General features: G+C 37.5%; 1 protein-coding gene across 3 annotated transcripts in view; it reads right to left on the bottom strand.

The window, feature by feature from the left end:
• esyt2b (extended synaptotagmin-like protein 2b) overlaps positions 1 to 18,149 on the bottom strand; it is a 256,271-nt gene that overhangs the window by 33,184 nt on the left and 204,938 nt on the right. Inside the window, exons 13-14 of one of the 3 annotated variants that reach the window (XM_051929061.1) lie at positions 15,800 to 15,895; positions 13,319 to 13,420 (exon numbers count right to left, since the gene is read on the bottom strand). In XM_051929061.1, coding sequence (XP_051785021.1) covers positions 13,319 to 13,420; positions 15,800 to 15,895 — 198 coding nt within the window. Of the gene's footprint in view, positions 1 to 1,485; positions 1,549 to 13,318; positions 13,421 to 15,799; positions 15,896 to 18,149 lie in introns of all 3 variants that reach the window. The other 2 variants (XM_028804139.2, XM_028804140.2) reach the window with 2 other exon arrangements.

Genomic DNA, 18,149 nt, shown 5'->3' with positions numbered 1-18,149 from the left:
GTTTATTAGGATTTTATTTTACAATTCCACAGTGTTTATCAAGTGAAAATCTAAATAAGTGGTATATTATAAAGTACTGTAAACTATTTTCATGTAGCATCTGGTGTGGTGTGGTGAAGTGCCTAAGGCACTGGACTTTATTTCACAAGGTGGTTGGTTCAACTTCCACCACTGGCCCACTGTGTGAACCTGAACATGTCCTTTATCCTACTTGTGCATCAATGGTAAGAAATAGATGTTAGTAATTATATCACTTCAATTAAAATAACCAAATATGCAATAAAATAGTAACAGTCTATGTGGTGTTGCTTCGGTAATATCAGTTGATGTCTAAACTTGTGTAAAATCCTTCAAAGGCTGTAAAATAATACCATTAATTGATAATGTGTTACAAGTGTGCAAACAATAGTTTGTGTGTAATGAACGTCAGTTGTTTTTCATCTATCCTGTTAAGTGCTGGGCAGGTAACATCACTCCAACAGAGGCCCACCGAATCAATAACCTCATTAAAAGAGCAGACTCGGCTATAGGACGCACTCTGGACCTCCTGGGGGTAGTAGGAAAGAAGAGAATTAAAACAAAGCTGAGTGCCATTATGAACAATTCTGCACATCCTCTCTCCGACAGACTAACACTGAGGACCTTCAGCCAACAAATCATTCAACAGAAGTGGGTCAGGAAACACAACTGGGGGTCCTTTATACAAACAGCCTGCATAGTGCCTCACTGTGATTATGCCTGCCAAGTCAGACGTTTTCTTTCTTTTTAGTTATTCTGATGTGTGTTCAGACTATAATGTGTGTGTGTATATTTATTTATCTATCTATGTACAGAATATATAGATTTATTTATTAATTCTGTAAAAAGCCACATTTCCCCTGTGGGGACAAATAACATTTGTTTGTTTGTTCATTCATTCTTTGTGCTGGTAACTCAAGTGGGCCCAGAGATGAAATGGTGCCCATTGCTGATAGCATCGGCTCTGGCCCAATGTGATCCTTAACTGAATTAAGTATGTTTGAGAATATTATTTTATCTTATGATTTTTGTAGTATTTCATTACAGGCCAGAGGTTACCCCAGCAGCACTGGGTGAAAAACAGAAAATAGCCTTGTATACAATGATCATTACAATATTCTTCATTTTCTGCTAAGATAAAACTGATGAATGAGAAAGTTGCAGGAAAAAACACAACTGGAATGGGATGTGCATGGCATGTGTGATGAGGAAGAGCTACATGCAATATTATGAATGTTCTAGCACAGAGACTTCTTCTTAAAACCAGACATTTTGGGGCCCTCACATTATTGCAAATGAAAGTTCTACAATAATCTTTCATTTCTTTCTTTGAGAAATTTTAATAATGTGAAATTAAAAATCTTATATTAATAACAAAGAGAGAGTGAACAGGAAATCCCCACAAACACAAGAACATAAAGACTGGCACACAGGACCTTCCGGTCTCTCTCTCCCCTGTTACTTTACCTTCAATGCCTTATGCACAGCAGCTTTCTTCAAGCCATCACGGTAAAACTCTAATGGATTGTGCTTTTGAGGCAGGAGAGAATGAACACAAAGTGGGTTAATAAATCATGCAGCGATGAGTTTGGTTAATTTATGGTAAGCTGGTAAGCAAGACAGGACACAAATGACAAAAATGCTTTCACAAATGAAGAAATGTTCATACTAAATAGTAAACTGCAGTTGACACTCTTTTCCTTTGCAAGCAGAATGGAATGAATTTGGCAAAATAAATAAATAGATAAATAAGTAGCTAAGATAGAGGCAATCAACACAAAGCTTGATACACAGCCACATGACATTTTGAAATGATCCCATTAATCCCAAATGCATGAACTGTTAAAGGTTAATAAAAAAAGATACCTGGGTTAACAAACAAATGTTATTTCAATTATATAAAGCAACTGCAAAGGTTTCAAGAATCAGAGTAATAAAACATAAAATAAGTACTGTAAGTTAGGTCAACATTTTAATTAAAACAGCAACATTATTTACTGATTTTGTGCTTCTTTTTTTTTTTTTTTTGAAGAAAACTGCCTGTGACAAATGGTGAAGACTGATTTAATAAGTGAGGCAATCAGTTTCCAGAAGGTCCTGTGGAGAAATCAAGGTGTGTCCTCAAAGATTATGGGCCAGGTGATGGCATCAATTAAGCCAACTCGGGAGGAGAAGTTGCCACACCATTCATAACAGAAATCACCATCATAAGCACTTGTTGAAGATGCAGGTTAGAATGTTTTGATCTCATTAATTATTTAAAATACTGCACATTTTAATGGACCGCGGAAATGAAGGTTGCATTTACTGTGTTCTGGTCAAGATGTTTGCTGGAAATCCATTGTAACAGTTAAAGTTATTGTGACCGCAAAGACCTATGTGCACCAACATTGCTGAAACAAAATGTTAAAAGAAACCTCTTTATCAAAATCAATAGGTCTGTTCTTCAAATTAACCACAGGTAAATGATACACAATAGTCAAATCTAAAGCATCAAAACAACAGACTGAGAAAAACAGCTGCTCCCTCTCTGGGCCTCACTATGCAGGCATTTTAATCCCAGTGTACCCAGTGAAATTTCTAGTCCACTTGCCTACAGACAAATTCTAGTGCCTTGAGCAGACATTCAAAGTGACTAAATAATATTAGAATGAATCAGCCCAAAATATAACTATCTATGATAACCAGTCGTATACCCATTTAATCCAACTCAATGTCATGGAGATGTCCTTCCAGAGCCTATCACAGCAACATCAACAATAAGGCAAAAAATGACTCTGTAACCGCAAAAAGGCAGACCAACCCACAAAGTCACATGGACTCAGCTTACAGGCACATACATCTTTGTAAATGGGTAGAAAACCCCACATATCAGGATTTAGGGATTACATGCCAACAGTCACTGGGCACAGGATCCAAACCCTGACAGCTGAGGCCGCGTGCAGCACTTCCCACTCTGCCACAAAAATCAACTCCAAAAGTAATGTTTTCAGTTCATCCTTCCATCCATATTGCCCCCCCTCTTGTCCAGTCCACTGTCATGGTACGATCACTAGGCAATGCATGAATCAGTCCTGAGTAGACTCCCAGTTCATATCAAACTATGAAACAAGAGATGCTGAAAGGGAATCTTGGCACAAAAAAAAGTGTAAAAGAAATTTGAAATGCTGGCCTTGAATAAATCAAGAGAAATGGCATATATAGTATTATCTGCTCTTCACACCGTTCATCAGTATTAAATGCACGCCTTCAAGTTTGAAATAAATAAATCAAAGATATTATTGATATGCCAAGCTAAAATTCTTGGTTGTACAGTATTAGCATTTTATTCCAATGGCTGTAAGAAGTAAACCTTTTAAAAAAGTATTTGAATAGGCACAAAATGCTTAAAATCTACTGTATCTCCCCAACATTTTAAATACAGTATGTTGCGAATGAGATAGTGCACAGGCAGACCTCAGGTTATAGAAGTCTTGACTTAAGGCAATGCTATAGACACAAATGAGCATATTAAGTGTAATAATTTTTCCACTGTTAAATTCAATTGTTTACATATGAACAAAGCAAACAAGTTTTGATAGAATGTATATATATTAGCCATCAGCAACACTAAGGCACAGTATAGTACAATATGTACTTTTTGTCTGCATTTCCAATCATTTTGTGGTTTTGTTCACATATGTCACCAGACTTAACTGACAGCGTGTACAGCCACATAGTAAATCAGTAAACACAGGTAAACACCAGGATCTGCAGCTGGCCGCTTAAATGAGCAGCAGAATCTGCTGGTGGTAACTTCAGGCATTCGAAGAATGTGTCCTGGCCATGCAGCCTCAGCGAGTACAGCCGCTGGGAATGGGAAGCAACACTCTGAACGAAACCTCAACTGAAACAGCACACGTCTCCCAATTGTCAACTAGTTGTGGATTTTTGTGCCATCATTATTCTTTTTCCCAAATCCACGAGGTACTGTATCATAGCCAGAAATGGTGGGATGTTAAGGCATAATGTTAACATATATATACCTGTGGTTCCGTTTACTCTAAATTCATTTAAAAAATTATTTGTGTTTTGGGATTTAAGTATAATACAATTGTTTTCTTCTCAGTTTACTGATAAGTTTCAAATGTTTCTCATTAACAGACATTTTTAGTGCAAGTTCCAATTTATAGTACATACAAAATTGGGTCATGAATGTCTGTATGAACAGAACTTGTTTAAGACCTTAGATGGAACCATAAATCATTTAGCCCTTGACTGACTAGAAACTACAAAATGGCATGAGACTACAATACTGAACCAGTCTTAGAAAACAATGCAACTTTATGATACTAATATAAGAAACTGTGAACTTATTCCAGAGTTATGATTAGATAACTGGACATAGGCACTAATAAGCAGTTGGAACAACAAAGGCAAAACCTCTGCCAATCACATTCATCCAAAAGTGAAGAATGCAGTAAGCAGTGTGTTTTAGCTTTATACCTATAAAATTACTGTAGCCAGGTCTCATTTCACTAATACAGTATTGTTGTAAACAGAAACTGAAGATGCTAACAGAATCCAACAGATGGCAGCAGAGTGCCAAACATAGATTAGACAGCTGCAGGATAGTAGAGTCCTAAAGTACACACAATTTCAGAATACGCTACCTTGCCCAAGTTAACTCGCCTCTTCTGTTCTCAGTGCCTTAGAAGTGGGCCTAACTACAATGTATATGCTTTGAACAAGCTTTTGTACTTATTTAAAAACAGCAACCTACGGAACACAACTGACCCAGGAAACCTTTGCCATCATGTAGTCTCAACACTGTATTCCCACAAGAATTCTCCTCAACCATGGTTCTAAACATAACCTATTTCTGTAAATTCAATGTATAATATTTAAAATTTCTAAAACTTTGTACCCAAATGCAATAATTCCTTACAAAAATTAGTGATTTATATTGATTACAAGAATGGATTACAAAATTCTAGATTTCACTCTGTGTAGGATGACGTGAGCTTTTTACTCTGGATCCTGCTTCTCCAGTCTGGCTAAAAAGGGGTCAACTCTGGAGGAAGGTGAAGGTTCTGAATGTTTCTTGAAAAATTATATAATGCCCAGGGGGGTCCTCTGACATAAAAATCATGGCAAAATTTTATTCGTTTACAAGATTAAAATGTATTCAACAACAGGGTTATCACCAGCACAAATGAAAACCTAAGTTGTATGTTAGATTTTACACATCAAGTCTCGACACACAGCCACCAATGTCAGGAACATGCAAGGGCAATGACATAGCAATGGCATAATTAAAACAATTATTTTTACAGAACTCATCTCTGTCAGGTTATCACAAGTATGCATAAAACATATTTCCTATAATCCTATTGGAACAAACGTTTCTATTACTTTGAGAGCTATTTATTTGGATTGTAATGATATTAGAATCAAGTAACTAACAGGAGTTTTGTTGTGGTGTTGCTCAAACCTTATAACTCATGTAGGGTCCTAAGTGATGCTGATTATCTTTAAAAGCCGTCTCCGATTGCAATTTTTATTTTCTTCACAGCTATTATAGAAAATAATTCCTTGGGTGGGGATTAATTTGTTCACTTTTTAAACCTGATTTTAATTTTTTTTAATGGAAAACAAGCAGAATAATTCTAGTGAACCCTTGTCATATTAAATTGTATTTTGCATTTTTTTGACTCATATAGTATAGGACTAGGCAAGTGTCTGAATATACTGACACTTAACTCCACAATCCATCTAAGTATAGATAATGAAAGAATTTTTTTTAACTTCTTGAGCACATTCAGTACTTTTCAAGTCAAGGTTAATTGTTCACCATCATGGCATATTTTAATAGTTTAACATGAAGTTATCTTCTAAAGTGAAGTATTTTTTTTATAGATTTAGAAAGAATACCATGCCTGTTCATGGACTTTAAAATGGGGTCAAGGAGCATGAACTACAGCTATGGACAACTGACCATAGGTGGTACAATTGTGGTAAATGTGAAAACTTTGCCCATGAAGGCCTCTTTGAGCAAATAAATGAACAGGAAACATACCGTTAAATCATGAAAACTCCCAAGAATCAGTGATAAAATGTATTACTTTCACTGTTACAAGAATTCTTCAGAAATACTTCAATAAAAACTTTTGCAGCTTCAAAGTATTTGGTAAGTTGTAAGAATTTTGTTTTCATATTTTGATGCATGCCCCTGCAGCTCTACTTTAAAATGCAACAACAGGCTTGGCATTCTTTTCATATATAAAAAATGCTTCACTTCAGAACACAATTTCATGTGGCAAATTAATCTACACCATGAATTGGACTTGAACAAATACTAAACTATTATTTATTTGCTAATAAACAGAGGCTTCATGTTTCATCACACGGGTCTGAATAAATTATAATTTATTTCCATCCATTTTCCAGAAGTGCCTCTTACTTTAGAGGGCCACAAGCCGGTGCAGCCTATCCTGATAGCACTAAAAGGCTGGAACAAACCCTGGAAGAAATCTCAGTTCATAACTGGGCAATCTTGCTCATGCAGAGGCATCTTACAATTTACCCTAAAGTGGATTAAACAGATAATTCAGTTGATCCGAAATATGTCACACTAATGATGCATTTTTCTTAGGCAGGACTTCCCTCCTTCAAAATAATGTACTGGAACTGTCATTTTTCCTATTAGTTTCCTAAATGTTGAAAGTTAAATGAATGAATATCTACTTCACATTCTGGATGTGTCTATACAAGTATTTTGAATTCCTGAATTGAAGGGACACATAGAATTTCTAGTGTTGCACCTTACCATGTTCATTTGGAAAATGTAAGTTGCCACCTTATAAGGGCTGGCACATAGTGACCTTTAGGAGAAACAGGTTTTAATCAGTAAAGAACAAAATAAAAGCAGGCCAGAGCAATTTACCCCAAGTACGTTTAGAACAATTGACAAGGCAACAGCAGAAATGGGCAAGGGAAGACATGTAAAGATAGGCTGGGCATAAATTAACCAGGATAAATTTCTAGTCTCAGTCACACTAATTGGTATCTCACATCAAAATTACTGGAGTATGACAATCAGAAAGGTGTAAAATAAAAAGACAGTTTAAATGTAACAAACTGTATTAGATCTCCTGTACATAGTTGTTGGGAATTATATAGAACAGCAATATTTGGTAAACCATAAACTAAACTATCCAATAACCTTCTTTACCCACTTATCAAAATGCATGTCACTAGGGGCCACTGCCTGGAGGGGTAAACAAGTGCTTTTAAAAGCATAAAGTTGGACTTTCCTTTGTAAAAATTAAGAAACCAATGTACATTAAGAGACAGTATCACCGCATTGTAAATAAAATGAATGAGAAGAACTGATAAAGAAGAAAACAAGTAGGGATTTCAGAGAATGCAGATTGCCATATATTTTAATTATGTTTTAAACTACTTTCAGAATAGAAGGGAATTTATATGAATTACCGGTAGTCTTAATTTAAATGCTATTCTGTTAGCATGAAATGACAGGCCGTCTTTGCCAAACCAGTTAGTGCAGAACACAACTTCAAATACAATAAAGGACAGACTGGTGTCAAGTGGAAGAAGATGGGAATGTATTAAGTGGCACAAAGAATAAAAAGAAACTTATCAACCCTCAAGTAATTTGAGAAAGCTACATAATCATTTTAGTATCAAAACTCTCACTACATTTGCTAGGCTTTACTATTACAGTAAGAGAAGGTGTGAAAAAGAATTGAAATTAAACACTGTGTAAGGTTGATGCCATGTCTATATTTTCTGAATATTCTATTGTTTAAGGATTAATTATCTTGATATTTTGAGATCTAAATGTCTGAGTAAAAATAACAAATATCTCAAAACTGGCAAGATCTGTTATGGATTGGCCAGAGTTTCCTTCCTTGGATTTTTTTTTTTCTTTTTATTGATTTATTTCAGCCCTGTCACCCTGCTCAAAATAAAGTGGGTTTGGGTTTTTTCCGGGCGCTCCGGTTTCCTCCCACAGTCCAAAGATGTGCAGGTTAGGTCAATTGGTGATTCTAAATTGGCCCTAGTGTGTGCTTGGTGTGTGGGTGTGTTTGTGTGTGTCCTGCGGTAGGTTGGCGCCCTGCCTGGGATTGGTTCCCTGCCCTGCGCCCTGTGTTGGCTGGGATTGGCTCCAGCAGACCCCCGTGACCCTGTGTTCGGATTCAGCGGGTTGGAAAATGGATGGATGGATGGATGGATGATGAACGGATTAATTTATTTTGTTGCTTTTGTGTTTTATATTATTGAAAATGTTTTTATTTTCTCTATTTTTGATTTGTATCATTATTTAATTAATTTTGACTATTTCAATTATTGTTTTGTAATCTATGTTAATCCTGTTATTTATTATGCTTGCTTCCTGTTTATTGAGCCTAAGGGGACGGGGCAGGGGCTCGCAGATCGCCCTCAGCCTTTTATAAGGCCTGTTTTATCGGAGTATCTTGGCTGAGGCATTAATGTTCCACGACTTTAACATTGGCTCCCTTAGTGTTACCTCTCTTTTAAGTTTTCTGAATTATTTTGAATTTCCTGTCTTATTACCACTTGCTTTTGTTTCAGGGATTACATTTTATGGTTTATGGACATACAGCGTTTTTGAAGATAATGACAATTTTGCTCTTTGTCTCAAGTTATCGTTTTGCTTTTTTCTTTTTGCACATTTATTTTGTATTCTTGATATTTATAGGATATTTTTTGGATCCCTTTTTTAGATTTAACTTTATAAATTTAAATATACAGTATTTTTTCAAGGCTTTTCTTATTATGGGCCACACGCTTTATGGTTCCTATGATGCCTTTCTTGAAATATTTAGACTACAGTTGTTTTTCAGCCCTAAATCATAACAGGATAACAGTATTTATTTTTACTCTAGCAGAAAAAATGAAGCTCAGTTAATTGGCTGCTAAAGTAGAAAAGCAGAGTATGATATGATTGTGAATGTTTATTTTTAAAGATAAGCACTTTTGAAAATTATTTTATACAATTGTAGTAAGGATAACAGGTACAACCAAATATAAAAATTAATCAGTAAATGATACATTTTTATAAAAAAAAAACAGCATATGCTTGTCAGCATTAATTAAACAATCTTTTGTATATACAGGCAGTCCCTGGGTTACGTACAAGATAGGGACTGTAGGTTTGTACTTAAGTTGAATTTGTATGTAAGTCGGAACAGGTACATTATTTTAATAAATGCTGTTGTTGATCGACTGTAACCATGTGCTCTGCCAATGAATGATGGAGTTTCACCTCCCTCTGACCTTTTTATTATTTCTACTTTATTTTCAATGGTGATGGTTTTTCTCTTCTTTACTGTATCACCAACACTTGCATCAGATTTGTGTTTCAGTAACATTCTTGAAGGGTGAAGACAAAAGGTTAAGATGAGATCTTCTGCACAGCACTGTACAGCTATCACAGCAGGCAGGCACCCGTCATCAACACGTCTGATGTACTGACAAGAGACAACTTCCTGCTATGTATGTAACAGTACAAGCAGGCTTGCTATTGAGAATGAAAAGGGGCGGTGAGGGGCGGTTCACCATTTGCCCACCACACAGTCACCTCCACTACAGTATGCTGCCTGCAGCGTCCGCCCACCGAGAACGAACACGGTGTGGCCAAAGGCGGGTATAGTGAATCGCCCACCACAGCCCCCATTCAACAGGCAGCCATCCGAGGCACACTACAATGTTACCCCCCGCCGCCCCGTTCACCCTCAATGGCCTCCGTTCAGCCACAACCGGGTCACCACTTGCAGCATTACCAGTCGCCCACTTAAAACGAACGGGGCAGCCGTGTGTTGTGGGCAGGCAGTGAAACGCCCCACCTCCGCTCCATCCAGCCTGTGTCCACTCAGGAGCAGTAGCTGCAGCGGCATAGTGGAGGGGGGCAGCGAACCGCCTCATCAAGCCTCCGTCCTGCCCACGAGCAATAGCTGTGGCCCCGGTGACTATGGACCACGGGTCACTGCTCGCTTGCCGCCGGGAGCCGCCAGAGGGACACTACACTGCACGAGCAGCAAAATCACCCCCCTCCAGCCACCGCTTGTAGCATCCCCAGGCCGAAGATGACGGAGCGGCACTTACTGAGGCGCATGCATCGCAGCTGCGGCCCCGTTCGTAAGTCGTAGGTCAGATGTCCGTAACCTGGGGACTAACTGTATAGGACTTTACTTGATGTTGTGCCAGAGTAAATGTGGTCTGAAGTACTCTTTTAATATTAGTGTCATATGTCTGTATAAGTGGCCCTAAATTTGTCAGTTTGTTTACATCTGTGTCAGTATATACTGTATAAACACATGAACCAAACACTACTCTATGGATTGTCACACATGAGAGCACAGCGACTGTCTAATAGGAAATGACTGTAAGGTGGTACATTAGTAAGAGACAACGGGTGGCATTGACTCTAATGCAGTTTCCACCTACATCTCAGCTTCTTCCAGTTGTAATAAACAATATAGAAGAAGATCTAAACAGAAAGACACTGTTATTTGTCCAACGACACTCCTAGTGAACAGATCTGTGTTGTTATCCAGCACTATACTTACTGAAGGAAACATCCTTCCTCAATATTCAATCTTTCTTCATATTAAGCAGGAATCCCTGTTGGATCCCTGACTCTTTTCATGTCTCTCTCGTTAATCTTTTTACAGGATGTACAATGCACTGTCTTGTACAAAAAATGTATTTAATTGATGTTCTTGAATGCTTTCTTTGGGATGAATGGTGCCGATAATGTACTGTATGTTAAGAAGGAAAGAATATCAGAATCCTCATATTCATTAAACTGAACATATTTTGGTATATCGGTTTCATTGTAACTGTATACACATTGCAGTATATCCATATAATATATATTTTATATTGTACACAGTAAATATTACATTTGCATAAGGTCACACAATATAATTACTGTGTTAATCAATACCAGTAGTCTGAATGTAATGCAAAAATAACAAATTATTTTATTTTGATTATTATTAGGTTTTACATTGGAATTATTGTTAGCATATCATGTATCTGCAGACTCTCTTTTAGGAGCATTACAGCTAATGGCTCTTCTCTCAATTTTCACTGGTAGCCTTCATTTACTTAGTGAGTTGTGGGCAGTCAGCGATGTGCTCTTGTGAATGTCAGTCACGTAATGTGATATGCCCAGCAATTTACTGCAACTACTCCACGATTCATCCCAATAAAATCAAACAGGTTTGTCTTTACTTTTAGGGATGGGGTCTGTGTGCATTACAGCTGACAACCAATGAATGCTCATCCAGAGGTGCAATACATAGACTGTAGTGATGTTGAATAAGGAACGTGGGTATTTTGAATTTTGCAAACAAAAAAGAATCTTGTCTGTTTGATGCCTCATGTTTTATATACTAAAACAGAATGGAAAAAAGAAAAAAAGGGCAAGGACTGTGGCTGAACTCACTATACCCTGTCAGGCACATGCGATTGAGAGGCGGCTTAAGGGCTCTGATGATGGCAATTCCCCACCAAACCAGGGTTTGGCACTGTGTACTAATGTCTTCTCTCTTCCTCCCCCTACAGAATGGAAGACTGACGGCCATTCCACCGCTCATGACACTTCTGTTGTCCACCCTCCTAGACCTGCCTCTTCCTGCCTGGAATCCATAGGACCAGAAGTTCAGCCATTTTGAGTCAGTTCTGTATTGGATTTCCTCTGAAAAGATGTCATTTTCATCTTTGCAAAAAGATTATTTTTACTTGCATTTATTTTCATTATATGGGGTCACGGATGTGCCCCAAACCTTTTTCTGTGTTTGATTCTTTTCTTACCACCCTTTGCACAGTGGTAGCTCTGTCAGGCAGCACGTTATTGGCTGTCACAAAATGGGGCATGCACTTAAACTAAACATTGACAAAGATTTTTAGCCGTTTAAATTGACATGGTCTGGCGATGTGACCGGCAACTGCGATACCCCCCGCGAACTAGAAGTCTTATAATGTCTTATAACATTGACTTAAGTTGCATTTCTGCAGAAAGTGAAGTCACACAGCTATATGATAGAACGCATGTTGATATGTGTTGGGAGACAGCGTCTTTATTACAGCAGCATTCCAACAGAGGCAAACAATGTCTGCTGCCAATGATGTGAAAAGAATGTCTTGGAATCTTTGAAAGGAGGTGACTAATGAGGGGGATTCAAAGAGAGCACACTGTAGTTTAATGCATCATTTAATCATACAATTATAAAGACAAACTGAAATGGTGCCTGCTTTAAACTAACTTCCCTGTGAATGCATAACATAAAAATGTTTATGTTTATTTAAAGTGAAAACTGTCTGTCTTTGGGGATATTTCTTAAGTGACATTTTTTGTAACTGTTTATTATACCTATGTGTCCTGCGGTGGGTTGGCACCCTGCCCAGGATTGGTTCCTGCCTTGTGCCCTGTGTTGGCTGGGATTGGCTCCAGCAGACCCCCCGTGACCCTGTGTTCGGATTCAGCGGGTTGGAAAATGGATGGATGGATGGATTATACCTATGCACAGTGTATGATTCAATCAAAGACAGCTGGGATGTAATGATCAATGGGGATTTACTTGACATTTATTAATTTATTTATTCATTAACTGTAGAAGTGTTCAGTAATATGTGGCTAACCAAGGTAGCATAACACAACACACTGCAGTATTTAATTTCAGGATGTGCTTGTAGGACTTGTTGCATGCCTGTCAAGGTAGCTGCATCGTTTTGTTTTGGTGAGAGTCATGTCCTTGCCAGTTCTCTATGTAGCTTATTATGGGTTATGTCTCATTTTGCCTGGTGGCATTTCAATATCTGCCACTCCATGTTTGTTCTCATCACAAGTCACATTTTGCCCTGTACAGGTCTGAGTGCCAACCAAGTTACATAACAGTTTGTTTCTAAGTTCAAAAACTTCTGGGCTACATGACTGCAAGCAATACTTGGCTAACATCATTCTTCATCTGTTATGACTCTGCAGAAATAATTTTAACATTTTTTGAAAAATTCTCTGCATTTTTGTTTGACACAAATAAAAAAACAAAAACACACAAGTTTAAAGGTACTAAAAAAAATTTTAAAAATCCTGCTGCAGTCTTTGGGTTAAAATGGAGAAAACATCAGGAAGAGATAAACTGCAACCATGCACTTTAAAACAACCAGCATGCTTTCTTGCATACAAGTGGCGCCTCCAGCTGCTCTAGTGCAGCAAGACCCGATTACACAGCAACGGCACTTGAATGCAGAACTCCGTAGGACTCACATATAATGCTCTATAGAGAGAGGAAGTATTTTCACAAAAGACTAGGCCCGAAGCTCTCCGTTCTTTTAAGTATCCACACCCAAAGTTTCCTTCGAAGATGCTCTTAAGAAAGAAAGAAAGAAAGAAAAAAGCCAAATGGAGAGAAGAAAGCAGAGAATGGTGGGAAACAAAGCTTTATTCAAAGAGGAAAGAAAGGAGGCCCCCTCATGTATTGGTATACTATATTGTAGTTTTCAGATGCTATACAACAAGACCATTGCACTTTTATTATTATTATCCTCTTTTATACCTTAAATACAAACTGAAAGGCTTTATTTCTATAGAAAATAAATCCTTCTTGTTTTTACTTACTCTCTGTGGATGAAAGCAGAATGAAAGGCAGAGCAAAGTCAGAAATGATTGAAATTACCTGCACAAACATTTTTTTTCTATTCATCCACCCTAGATGTGGACAAAAGCTTCCTGTAAGTGGACATTTATGGTGGCCTGGGCCTCCTCAATCATATGCTAGTCATCTTATGAGGATTACAGTAGCACAACAAAATCACACGTGAGGTGACACAACAATGATGCTTGCAGGCTCCATTTTATACTGGAGTCATCACTGTCATTACTCACTGGCTTTCTAGAATTTCACAAATGACACATTTACATTTTAGGGATGTGGTTAAAATGAAGATGCCGTTGAATTTGTGCTTAAGAATGAAAGAGTACTGAAGTTGCTGCCTGAAGGGTGATCTGATTTTATCTTTGTTATATCTGTTTTAATGCAGCCTCATGAATGACTTAATGACTATCAGTTACGGAAAATGTTAAAGCTGTCATCAAAAGACCTTACATGAGACCTCACAAGGTGCTTCTTGATAGGTCTGGCTAATCCTACTTCAGTTTCAATTTCAAATTATCAAATAATGAAGGCAACGCAGCTGAAACATTGTGTCTTTCACCTACTTTGTTCAGCAAGGAATTAATCTTTAGACCTCTTTTTTCCTTTGCACATGCATGCTGACACAGCCCTTCACTAACTATTCTACATATTGTGAGGGTTCTTCCTATGTACTGTATCAACTATTCATCCATCCTCTTTATTCCAGGTCAGGATCACGTGGGGGTTCAGCCTATCCTGAGAAAAACACTCCTGGACAGGACAACAGTTATATGTGAACAATTAGTTTAGTGATGGAGTTAGGTTCTCCATCACTAGACATGCAGGACTGAAGCAGAGCCATGCAAAAGCCAAATTACTCCTTTTGGATCTAGGAAAAGAGTTTTAATATTTAACTTTAAAATGTCACATTCTGGATTATCCCCATGACCCTGCTTAGGATAAAGCACATTTAGAAAATGGATGGATGATAGTATGGCACGCCGGAGAAACACTAATGTTCAGGTACACAGGGCTTGCAAGGACTAACTGTCTGATGTTTTCATTTTTGGTAACCATGAAATGAAGCAGCAAACATAAACTTTTGATTCTCAGATAGTCTTTTGAGTTTCGTTTTTAGCAGTCACTCTTCCTTTCATATTAAAAATGATCCTAGATACTCCTTCATTTCTACTGTCACCCTTCACAGTACACAAATTGAGGTCAAACTGAAAATGTTGTGGTGTATACCAGACTTGTGAGACAAAGCATTGTGCGAGATTAATGAGAAGAATCGAGTTCCTGTGTAAATTATAAAAAATCTTTAGAACAGCAGCTGTGCAAAAGCTTTGAGCTCAGCAAAATGAACAAACACATTCAGACTGATACAAAAGTAGACTGGAGGTGATCACAAACTTTTGGTTGGCTCCCCTATTAAAAACTGAACAAAATTAGTAATTCCATGCTTGATAGCTACTCTGTTCTTTATAGAATTATACAATTAAACTAATACAATCTTAAATAGGAGATTGGGGAAAAAAACATCCTTCAATTAAATGTTGCATGCTACTAAGGAATATCCAAGAAGCAGTGAAGACGTAAAAATAAACCAAGCGACTCAAACAAGGAATATAACATTAAACAAATGGTTTACCTACAAGAAACCCTAAGATAATGACAAAGTCTTTAAATTAAAGAGAGGAAGCTTCATAAAAATTATGATGGTTACTGCATTTCATCTGGATTGAGGCCACTATACTAGACAAACCAGAACAGAAGAGGAGTCCCTGAAAATGAAAGCTTTATAGGCAAGTTGGCAGTGTGGCTCATAAGAGGCTAAACATTTAAATTGATAGTGGGGGTAAAGCAACCAGCTATAAAACACAGAAAAAAAATGGACACAAGTATCATACCCCTAAGGAAGGTCAGGTTCACATTTACTGTTTTATATTCAGCCTGGTAAAATGTATCAAGTTTGAGTTTTCAAAAATAGGCTAAAGCAAATTTGTCAAAGAAATAAAAATAATGTAATACTAAAATAGAAATCATATAAGATATATTTAAACTAAAGACTAAAACAATTGCACCCAGATGTCGCTGACTGCCGTTTCACTTACTGGGAGCTGTCTGGCAGAATCAAGGTAGACCACAAGCAGTGCAGATGAAAGGCCATCATTGGCCTGGCCTTTATCCGCTCGAATTCCTGCCAGGACCTAGAATGGGAACATATACACAAACGTTATTTTTGTATTAGTAATTTAGTCAATTGCTAATGAGTCATCGTTGCATTCACAAGTTCAAAATTTATTCATGGCTTACTATATGACCTGACACAGGTTAGTCTCTTAATTGTAACAACATGTAACTTGTGTTGAGATGTATGTGAGGCATAACTATGGAAGAAAAGCAATATCACTGTGAAACTTTCTACAACATCAAAATCACTAAATTACTAGACTGTAAAGCACAAGTTTTCTGGGTTCTGTTTCTATTACCAATGCATTTTGTAACTGTGAGCAACAGACAGAAACAGAAAGCAGATGGAAACAGTTAGAAAGTAGTATTCACCATGAAAGAAAAATACAAGATGTAAGTTTTGAGACAGACAGGCCGCTTTCCACACCATAGCTGATCAATTTCTATTTGTCCAGGTTTTACAAAATAGCATCTTGTTGATGTTTCCAGATACGCTGAGTTTGGCAACTTATTTTATGAGCTTATGGTTCTCTGTGTGTCAGAAAATGTTTGCATGGAATTTACCCTTAACTGGCTTCCATATGTGCCTCCATGGCCTTGCTGAAGAACTCATTTTAAAATAACAGCTGGTATCCACCCTACTAATTCCCTTCACTATTTTAAACACTTCTGTTATGTCAGTTCTTGACTTTTGACTGCTTAAATTGAAAAGTTTTCATTTTTCTCCATAGTTCATACCCTACCATCCTGGAATTAGTTTAGTTGCTCTTCTTTAGACTTTCTCTAGCCCAGTTATCTTTTTTGTACTATGGAGACCTAAAGTGCATTCAAAAATACAACAATATAACAGCAATATATGTGGTATGTAAAACAAAGTTTACCGTTTGCTTTATATTCAGGGTAAGCACTTTGTTTTGTCAGACAGTCATTGTAGTGTTAAGGACTTAAGATCTTTCTTTGTAAGTAGTGTTATGATTTCCTTCCTCATTGGGTTCCTTACTTCTGTTTTGGATTGAACAAGATGGCTCTAACACCACTGCTGTCACTTCCAATGTCCATCCACCTAGACCTGCCTCTTCCTGCTGGAAGGTCTTAAGACTGAAAGATCCACCTTCTTGAGGCAGTTTTGTTCTGAACTCATGTCTGTGAAGAGGCCACGGCAATTGTTTTCTTTTGTTTACATCCAATTTAATTATACAGCGTTACCAGGGTGGTACCCCAACTCTTTATCGTGGTCTTGTTTTTCTCTTACACGGTACTACAATAAAATACGCACAATCAATTCTCAACTTTTGCTGTTCCAACGTTGCTAGAAAATGGCACAAAAGTCAAAGATGCAAATGTTAATAAACTGGACCTATGGGAAATAGGGGGTGTGACTACCAAAAACTGTAATATCGATGTCCCCTCCAATACTCTGTCCTTCCCAGCTGGTGGATAGCGTTGGAGATCATGAAGGATGCATCTGCTTAAAATAATCCGTCAGTGACATCTGCTTTGTGCGCTGTTTGAGATTGTTAAGTGTCTCGGAGCTGTATGTTTATTATACAGTTATGTAAACAACAATAATAGCATTAATATATAGCAAGCTCAAGAAGTAATAACATGCTGCTGCTAAAGCTCTCTAGTCTGGTCTAGACTCAGTCCATGACTCATTTAAAGAGGCAGCACTGTAAGTGCCTGCTTTTCAGTGTAAATTCCACATCAACATAACGAACTGTTAAGCTCATACATGCTTCCATAATTCTCCTCAACTATAACATGGTTGTGTTGCATTAAATGACACATGTTTCAGATCGATTTAAGGTTGTAATAAAGTAAAGGCAGTGCAACTTTGGAAAAATATCTGCAGTGGGGGATGGCATATCTGTTGCCCTGGGTCCCATGAGGTAGCCTTACTTCTGTGTTAAAGGGGCTATAAGGTCTTCCTCTGTTGTTGAGTACATCTTTATGGCTATCAGAATAATCATCCAACTCAGAATGTATTAAAAGATAAGAAGATAAAGAACATAAAGATAAAAGGTAAGAACATAAACAACAGAATGTTTGCAGTTCTGGGTGGATGGCAAAAAAGTAAACATAGGACATAAGTCTAACTAGAATAATATGTGCTCCTAGTGTGCCTTTAACTGTCACTCCACCTTGGGTATTAACATTAACCAGGGTGGTCTTGACTCTTTGGGAAAGGCTGTTGGAATGTGCACAAGGTGTAGGCAAAGTTGTATCTGTACATAAATAAATTAATCCACATTATTATGGTATGGTTCCAGT

This window comes from Erpetoichthys calabaricus, chromosome 6, assembly GCF_900747795.2.
Source record: "Erpetoichthys calabaricus chromosome 6, fErpCal1.3, whole genome shotgun sequence".
Taxonomy (NCBI): Eukaryota; Metazoa; Chordata; class Cladistia; order Polypteriformes; family Polypteridae; genus Erpetoichthys; species Erpetoichthys calabaricus.
Note: the sequence above shows the minus strand (reverse complement) of the source record. Positions and strands in the feature narration are given on the sequence as shown.